This window comes from Malurus melanocephalus, unplaced genomic scaffold (genome assembly GCF_030028575.1).
Source record: "Malurus melanocephalus ecotype Western Australia unplaced genomic scaffold, MMel_1.1 scaffold_525, whole genome shotgun sequence".
Taxonomy (NCBI): domain Eukaryota; kingdom Metazoa; phylum Chordata; class Aves; order Passeriformes; family Maluridae; genus Malurus; species Malurus melanocephalus.
Window position 1 is genome coordinate 5,942 of NW_026623757.1, and position 9,454 is coordinate 15,395.

Consider the following 9,454-nt stretch of genomic DNA (forward strand, 5'->3'; position numbering starts at 1 on the left):
TTCCCTCCCTCTTTACAATCACTTTTCCTCACTCCCGACCTTGGGATCACCAGCCAAGGCTTGAAGGAGCTGCTGTTCCAAGGGGCTCTGCCTGGAATGACACCCAGAGAGACACCCCTGAGTGTCCCCARCTCCTGATGATGTCATTAAAGTCCCATTTGGGTTGGGCAATAAGAGCAGATTTCCACACAAACCACCCCGGATATTCCACCCTGCCCACGCACTCCTTCCCAAGGTGCATTTTATTTACATCAATCATTTTATTTACATCACCTACAGGTTGAGCAGCCCTCCAGGGAGGAACCAGACCCTTCATGGGGAGCCAGAGCATCCCTGGTGTTTGTACAACTCCAGAGGCAGCTCCTTCCTCACATCCTTGCTCCTGCCCCAGGTCTGGGGKGGAGGGATGGCACACACGGACTTGGAGCGGCTCTCCTTCACTTCCCGAACYGTCTCCGTGCTCCCCACTGCAGGAAGAGAAAAAAAAAATGAGGAACATCCTTCTTTGTGGGTCAGCAGGAATGAAGAAACACCAAATCGTCCGTGTGCTCACAGGGGATGAGCTGTTCCACCTGAAGGAACACTTCCCACTTATAAAAAAGGAGCGAAAACCAATGTTTCCATAGAAGAAAAAGCCAAAAAAAGGCAATTTAAACATAAAGTATTTAGATCAATATCACCATTTTTTTGTCAGTGGCCACCTGCATCAGTGACTACCTCAAAGCAGCTCTGGAAAATGCAGGTGTCCTGCTGGAGCACCTGGAATGTCACATTGACCCTTTAAGAGATTTTTGGGGAGGATGAACATGCAACCATAGAAGGGTAACAATCTCCTTCTCTGTCACCACTGTATGTCAGGAGCCATGGTGCTCATGTTTTCCTTTGTGGTAGTAAAAAAACTTAACCCAGAAACAATGTTTTTTATCACTTTTCTCTGCTTACACTTGTGGTTTTCTCCAGCAAGAATGTAATTGAAGTATTCCTGGTAAAGTGTGCATTAAAACAGTGACACCCCAGGTGTGGTGAGGTAACCTGACCTAGCTGGAGATGTCCCTGCTCRTGGCAGGGGTTTGGATTGGATGGCTTTGAAGGGGCCCTTCCCACCCAAACCATTCCCAGGCTGGGCTGGGAGGGGGCACCGGGGCTGGGAAGGCTCTCAGGTCTACCACTTAGTCCCATATCCTTYCTGTCACCTGCTGGGCCATCCCACAGGGGTGAGGGCAGGCAGGGGAGGGCAGGGAACCCCCATAGCTCCCCAACTTACGGGTGAAGGAGCGGCAGAGCTTGGGCTGTGGGGTGGCCTCACCCTGTGCTGAGCACGAGTCCTCCTTCTGGGACTGCAGGAGAGAAGGACTTTAGTGCCTTGTGAAACCTGTTCATGACATCCCTAAGGGTTCCACTCTCATCCATGGAACTTTTGCCACGTAAAAACAAACAAATAAAAAAAAAAGGATTGCTAAAAACAGACTGAAGAGATGGCAGGAAGTAYTTACAGATGCTGATTTGCGTAGAATACATACACAGAATCCTGGAAAAGCCTGGATTGGAAGGGACCTTAAAATCTTCTCATCCCAATCCCTCTGCTGTGGGAGGAGTCACCTTTCACAGGACCCAGTTGCTCCATCCAAACTGGCCCAAAACCTTCCAGGGATGAGGCATGCACAACCTCTCTCAACAACACTGGAAGTTCTTTACAGTCAAGAATTTAAAAATAAAAATCAGCCAGTAAGGCTGAAGCATAAAGAATCAAAATTGCACAATACAGCAATTATGAGTTCTGGAAGAGGTMTGAGCTCCCCAGGAATGGCTGGGCAGAGAGGATGGGCAGGAGCAGCCTCTCCAGGAKCCCRGAGAGTGGGGCAGGGAGGGAGRAAGGCAAAGCTGTGCCCAGGATATGGATGTTTCTCACCTTGGCTGTTCCCCACGTTGGCTGCAGGCCAAGGAGGCAGGTAACGAGCTGGCACTAACGAGCTCCCTGTCCTTTCACTCCAGTGCTAATCTCCACCCTCCAGGACGGAAAAAAATAGGAATGAAAAAAAAAAAAAATAAAAATCAGGTAGCACAATGCTGCCTGGATTGTTCGGTGCCTCTGTAAACTGGGGAATAAGTCTCTCACGCAGCTGCGATTTGGCACCTCGGTCCAGAAACCCAGACTGCCAAAATAACTCTGGACACCTCCCAGCCCGGCTTTCTGTTTTGTTTCGGTTCGCTCTCCTCCCCTCCCCTAACGAGGACCGCTGCCCTCCGTGCCTTGTTCTCACTTTTATTGACCATTTTCATAACAATGCCTTCCCGGCTCCCTGGAAAGCCATTCCCAGGGGCATTTAGCGATTCTCAGAGCATGCTCCATGAAAGGGCTCCGACATAATTACCCAAGGCACTGTGTCATTTACGCACATGGCTCGCAGGCAGCTCCAAATAATCTCCTTCTGGGGCAGCGCACTCGTGTTTTGGCAGGAGAAAAGAGGACCAAGTTGCCTGGCTACAGGTGCAGGGATTTGCTGGGTGCTCCGTGGTAAATAAAAGCTGTCCTGGGTYTCAGAACCCGCCCTGCCAGAGCGGGCTGGGCTGGATTTCTGCCTAAATTCAAGCAAACCCCAAATGYGGAGCCAGCAGCGGTGCACAGCTCCAGGAAGCAGCAGCCTTCGGCCGGAATTTTGTCCTTAGGCGGAGGAAGGCGAACTTTCTGCTGGAAATAGATCGTCTTGGAGTTAATCTCCGGGCTSCAGCTCAGAGCTGAAGTCACCTCGTTCTCCTGCCAAGGTCCCTGTGCCTGGTGTAAATCATTTAACCTGCTCTGGAGGGAGGGTTGTTCTTTTCTTGTGCTTCTCCCTGCTCTTTCCCCCGTTTGGTCTCCAAACTCTCCCCGCTGGAGGCTCCTAAAGCAGCCCAAGAGCCCCCTGTCCATGCTGGGAAAGCATCTGAAGAGCTGGAAACCCCTAAAGGCATCTAAAGCCACCCAGGAGAGGTGACTGAGAGCCACAGAATGTTCTGGGTTGGAAGGGACTTTWAAAAATCCCAATCCCAATCCCTCCTGGTTGAACCTGGTGTTGGTCACTGACCCGTGGCCATCCCGAGGAGGGCTCTGGTTCCTCCTCTGGAAGGAGATGGATTTTCCATCAGCCAGGATGAACTCAGCTCTTCCCCAGCCTCATGAAGCCACCAAATCCCACAAGGGTGTTCTCCTGCACATCCCTGATTTTGTGGGGTGGRGGGAGGAAAACTGAGCAGCCCCTAATAAAATATGAGTTTAACTGAGCTACAACAGCTTCATATTGAACAGCAAAGCTCTCACCAGCTTCACTAAAAAAGGAAAAACACTCACCAAGCTGAAAAAAATTGAGTTTCTACCAAAAAAAATCCCTAACAAAGAAATTTTCTAATTATTCCCAACTCCTAACTCTCGAAGTGTCACCAAAGCTTTTTCCAAGACTGGCAATGGAGTTGCAGGAGTTTCACCAGCACCRGAAGGGTTTCAGTGGCCCTTTGCTGGAAGTTTGTCTCCCATCCCTGGATTTCCAGCTGGATTTACAAACACAGTTGTAATGCTTCCATCTCGTGGTGAGATGCAGAACAGAAAATCGCGGGGAGTGACAGCATCCAAGCTTTTCCTGCTGACTCAAGAGCTGGAAGGMCAAGCCCTTCCCTTTGGGACCACAAAAGATGGAATATCTTACAACCAGGAAAATCTCTAACACTAACTATTGATATTTTTCATTAATATATTTTTCTAATCGGGAAAAATAGCATTTTCTTGTCAACTTCGCATGGAAGAAACATGAATAGCTGCTTTTTTGCCAAAAAACTTATGAGTATTGAGCTGCTTATAATAGGCTAAAATCTACTTTTTAGCACAGTGTTCCTCCTTTCTGCTGACAAATTCTGCCATCTGTCCTCCTACAGCACAAAGTAACAGCATTCAYCCACCCTCCTTAATATTATATAATATAATATATATAAAATTAATATGGTGTTAATATTTCAGGGCTCTGTTAGAGCATTATCCCATCACTTTGGGGCATAATTTTATTTCTATTCACAGTAAATGAGGCAGCCATTGTTAAAAATCAGCAGAAAAGCTGCTGGTGACACAAAACAGGTCTGGCTTCTCCTTTTGGGCACTCGAGGATGGTTCTTGGGTTGGAGCTGCCCTTACAGGTGTCACTGGGATCTGCTCCCAGTATTTRCTATCCCAGGCTGGASAGGGCAACCTGATCTARTGGARGGTGTCTCTGCTCATGGCAAAGGGCTGGAACTGGATGGTTTTTTGGTCCTTTCCAACCCAAACCACTCTGGGATTTACATTTGCTTCCCTCTGCCTGGCACTGAGCCAAGGTGGCTGCAGTGATGGAAGGGGTGAGATCAGCACCAAGTGACCCCAATGACACAGCAGTCAGTACTCAGCATCCAAGTGGCATTTTCCATAATCCAAAGTGTATTTCCCACCCTCAGAAGGCATTTTCCACCATCCCCAAGGCAGTACAGACACAGAGCGAATCCTAAGGCTTTTGCAATTCCCAAAAAAAAAACCCTTCTATTCCCCCAAAGCCCAGCTGCAAGCACTCAATGGAACAGCAGAAACAGCCTTCCCAAAGCCCCTGAATTTCCCACCAAATGCAGCAGAGAAGGGGAAAGCAGGAGCACAAGGGTTAACAATCAAATATCCTTAAAGTCGGGAACGTCGTGCTCCAAATCAGCCCGAGTTTGATGCTGCTCTTTTGAAGTTTAATTATACCAAATGTTCTACAGGAACATGCCATGTTCTTGCCTATCTATTCTGAATTGTAAGTACCAATCAGCATGTAAATGATCAAATTAAATCTTTTAAGTTGTTTGCAAGAGCCAGAACACCTTTCTGGGAAGGAAGGGCTGAGCAGCAGCAGCTTTTGGGGCGGTGTTGCTGTTCTCCGTGGGCTCCTCCATGATTGGCACTTCCACCAGGAAATTGGAGTGGAAAAAGGTCCCCAGCTCTCCCGAGTTCTTGTGCTGTCATGACAAATTGCTGTCTAAATAGGGGAAGGTGATTTATTTCCTTTTAAAAGGTCCTTTTGTTCCCCGTAGTGATGGAGCTTGGCGGCCCAGATGAGAGATCACAGCTCACACTTGGACAGTGCCCCAGCTCGAGCCATCAGAACCTAAAGCCAGAGCTCAGAATYCACAGAGTGAAGCCCAATCAGCAACATTTGCTCAGTAAAGAACTTGCCCAGCACGGGTGGAAGTGTGTGTTCACAAAGCACTGATGGGGGCTGTGCTCAGGGTGGCTCCTTGGTTTGCCAGAAGTTGGGTTGGGGCTCTTTTCCTTTAGTATTTCCTATTCACTGGAATGCTAWTTTGGATTGACACCCCTTTTAAATTTTAAATTAAAGTAACAAGATTTCTCTTGAAAAGGAAACCAGCAATAACCAGGCTGTAAGAAAAGCAGCCTGAGCACTGTCCTGTTTATTTGTGTTCCCTCTTACCTCCTTCCTGGAGCTGCAGGTGTCACTGCTCACCTCCACCAGCAGGTTCTTGTGCCGCARGATCAGGATTTCCTTGGCTCGCTCCGTGGGCTCGCTGTCGCCRGGCAGGGTGTGCCTGTTGTACGCTGGACCCTGCAAAGGGCACCAGGGATGATGTTGGACACGGGGCCAGCCCTGCCCTCCCTCCTKGAGAACACCCAGGACCATTCCCCCTGCTGCAGCAATCCCACCCGGTGATGGGGATTCACTGATTTGGGAGAGGTGGGGATGGAGGGAGCCACACAAGGGAGATGGGACTCCAAACTCTCCTTTTTTCATTATGCAAAGTCGCCCCAGAAATCACTGAATGACAAGACTGAGTCACACCTGGTGACAAAATGAGTGCCACGACTCTGCTCGAGGTGCCCTCACAGCCCCTCTAATGTTTTATATCAGCCCCACCTTCCCATACAAATCATGCAAACAATGGGAACTGTAAATCCTCCACCCAACCACACTGAAATCTCTCACTAACACCAGTGGGAGCTGGACAGCTCTGTCACTACAAGGGGTGAATGCAGGACTCATGAAAATGGGAGCTCGGCCTTCATCCTCATCCCCTCCACCCTGTCCCGGGTTTCATTCCAGCCTTATACCACTGCTCCCCTTGGCTCAGTAAAGGACAGGAGGGTGAGGCTGATCCCTCATGCTGAGCTCCCACACCAGCCCACCCCTAAGGACTCCCTACTTTGGGTGTAACCCATAAAACAAAGGTTCAAGTGGATTTTAGGGCTAAGTCTCCCTAGGAACAGCAATTCCAATGCCTTTGGTGCATTGGAAATTCCCCASATGCTGAGTAAAACCCAGATAGAATCCATAATTCTGTAAACAGAAAGTGGGGGTTGTACCCTTTAACCACTGGTAGCAGCTCAACAGCAAAACTGCTGCGTGTTTTTAAAATCTCTACAGATTAATTCCCTCTCACAGCTCTCTCCCATGAGAAAAAAAATGCACCACGAGGACAATCCCATCCCTGCTCTGCCCCAGGAGTTGCTGCTGGAGCTGCTAACCCAGTGCCTGAAGCTCCACGTGCTCCTCCCTTCTCCCCTCTGCTGCCGAAAATATTCCATGAAATTACAGSCTGACTGGGGGAACCTTTCAGAGGCTGTCAGGCAGCAAACAGAAATGTGCCACTGACTTGGAAAGTGGATCTGGCTCCACACAGCCAACCATTCTCTGCTCACAAAGACACATCCTGGGTAATTATGGGAATATTCATAACATCTGCTCGGGCTGTTTGGATAACCGAGGGAATTTGTGCTGTTGGACGTTTGAAATATGGGTTGAGGGAGAAGTTATACCGTCCTCCTGATCCGGTACAGGTTCCTTGCCAAGATTTCGTGCATGTTATCCAGGGCATCRGGGTTGGGAGTTTCCTCCAGTTTTTGGTCTGTTCTGACAGTCCTGTCGCTGCTGCTGCAAAGGGAAAGGAGAACATGTTATCCTGGAAGATGAACAGGGAGTGCATCCCCAAATCCCAAGTGGCCAGAGAAGCCCTTTGGGGTCCCACACAGCCAGMGGGGCCAACAGCTCGTCCTTGCAGATGGAGCTCATGGCAAAGCAGGAATTTGGCATTTGCATCAGAGCTGTGCTGTCCAAAGCTCCCTGGTGGATAAAAGARCCACGGGGAGCTGTGGCAGAGCAGAGCCATCTGTGAGGTCTGAAAGRGCCATTCAGAACCTTTAATAGGGCAAACCCATCCAAAATTGGGCAGGAGCTTCKTCCTCAGAGCACCATTTCCACGTAACCCATGGGGAAACAATGGCCTTCTGTGTACCACCACCAGTGCCCAGTGATGCTCCTCCATGCCATCATTTTCAGCCCCATTTGTTGAGTTTTAAGCAGTGTTTGCTCACAGGAAGGAGGGATGGGCTGGGCCATGGCCCAGCTGCCCAGCCTGGGCCAGCTCGATGGCGTGTTTGCGCTCCAGCTTCTCGTAGAGCAGCACGATGCTGGATTTGGGCTGGTCRTACTCCCGGAGCAGGATCTTCTGCAGGTATTTGCTGTTGAAATATTCCAGTCTGGTGGAGAACAAAACAAGATGGGTTTAGCCTCCCCTCTGACCCCCCAGCACCCCCAAATCTGAGCAAGGCAGTGGGGGTCATAGCCAAACCATCCCATATTCCATTAAATCCCATTATATCCCAAATCCATGGCCCAAGAGGTCACTCCGTAATTGTTTCTCCACTATGGTACACGAGTCAAAATACCAAAACTTTCCCCAAAAGTGCCAAGTTTATCACAAACTCCTCTAGAAGTGCTACAAGATTTAAACAGTTCCAGATTCCCTCCTGAGCCATTTCCTCTTCCTTTCTGCTAAAATCGTTGAATAATTTAGGGTGGAAAAGACCTCTGAGATCATCAATCTCTCTAAGATCTGCTCTCGAGGAGCCAGGATGCTCCTCAGCAGCAGTGATTCCCATACCCTCTAGTGGCACTTCCAAGCATGGGCATCCCTAAAAAATAATCTCTACCAGCTGCATATTTCTGCACTGTCAAGGAATTAAACCTGGTACATTGTTTTTAGTGTATTTTACATTAGTGGTAATTTTTTTTAACTCTTGCTGCATGTTTAAAAATTTTCAAATGTACAAACTACCAGAATTTGATAAAATTAGAATAACTTGATACAGAAATCTGCAGGGATCCTCTGTAATTTCAGTCCAAAACCAGCAGTGCTGCAAACTCAGCTCTTTAATGTTAATTTTGCACAGCCTGGGACAGGCTGTGTGTCACGGCCATGGCATTTCCAGCAGATTTCTTTGGGCAAGGAGGGCCAAACACAAGAGGAGAGGAGAAAGGATCTTTTCAGGGTGATGCACAAGAGGTGTCTGCAAGCAGGGAAGTGCCCTGAGAACCTGGTGTCCCCTTGGACAAGGAAAAGCTGCCCCTCTGTCCCCTCCCTCGTGCCACAAGGATGAGCAAGGCCCACAGCAGAAACTTTGGGAAACCAGCATTTCCTTTTTTACCTACAGACATACACAGTCGTGACATCACACATTTTGACAAATCCTTACTTGTCTTTCCAGTAATACTGTCCCCAATGTCCAGAAATGTCTTCAATGCCAGCCAGCAAATGATCCAAGAACTGAAGAGGACAGAGGATTTCGCTCTACACCGGTTGCACAYGTGATRAACCCAGCCAGCAAACACCAAAAGGGATGAGAGGTGCTTCCAGCTCGGAATATGGAGCTGGGAAATGAGGAGAGGGGGCACTGGGATAATTCCCCATCCACCCATCCCCGTGTATCCACTGGTGCTGGAGTGCAATGAGTGATTTGCTTTCAGGGTGAGCAAGGTCAAAATAAATGCTGAGGGCCATGAATCTGCTCTCTGTGATAGGCATGGGTGGCTGATGGATCTCATGTCCTGCCCACTAGGCCCTGGCAAGCAGGAAAGACTCATTTTGGCATTTTTGAGGAAATCAGGAAACCAGTATCTTCAGGAGATAAATGTAGATAATACGTAAATGTTAATTTTGAATAATAAATACTGCCTTCCCCCAGATGCTTCCCACTAAATGAAATAATCCTATTATCTTTATATAAACACATAAGTATTTTTTGAAATTATATTAAAAATCCCAGACTGGTKGKGTTTTCCACCTAAAAGTTAAATCTCTGTARTTTCTATAATTCCCTAAACTGTTTTCCCTCCCAAAAGCACCTCTAAACTGGGAGAGGGCTCTGCTCTGCTGCCCCTCCACACCACATCAGGTACTGACAGCCCTGCAACTTCCTACAGCTCTAAATTTTTTGGAAATTATTTTTTGGTGGGGTCAGAGACAGAAAAGTTTCAGAGCAGCTGGCTCAGTCCTGCAGCCTGGTGTGGGTTTAGTGCCCTCACATGGCTGTTGGCAGCTGTGTGCTCTGAATGCCTCCAAAAACACAGCCCTGGAGGGAATCACCAAATTATCCCATCCCTGGAGGGAATCACCAAATTATCCCATCCCTGGA

The 9,454-nt window shown here is 48.4% G+C and overlaps 1 protein-coding gene across 1 annotated transcript in view; it reads right to left on the reverse strand.

The window, feature by feature from the left end:
- Window positions 1-312: 312 nt before the first annotated feature.
- Window positions 313-9,454, reverse strand: part of LOC130582825 (sodium/hydrogen exchanger 2-like) — a 22,595-nt gene continuing 13,453 nt past the window's right edge. The window contains exons 7-12 of the mRNA XM_057381743.1: window positions 8,516-8,586; window positions 7,355-7,519; window positions 6,800-6,914; window positions 5,460-5,591; window positions 1,265-1,337; window positions 313-467 (exon numbers count right to left, since the gene is read on the reverse strand). Coding sequence (XP_057237726.1) covers window positions 313-467; window positions 1,265-1,337; window positions 5,460-5,591; window positions 6,800-6,914; window positions 7,355-7,519; window positions 8,516-8,586 — 711 coding nt within the window. The remainder of the gene's footprint in view (window positions 468-1,264; window positions 1,338-5,459; window positions 5,592-6,799; window positions 6,915-7,354; window positions 7,520-8,515; window positions 8,587-9,454) is intronic.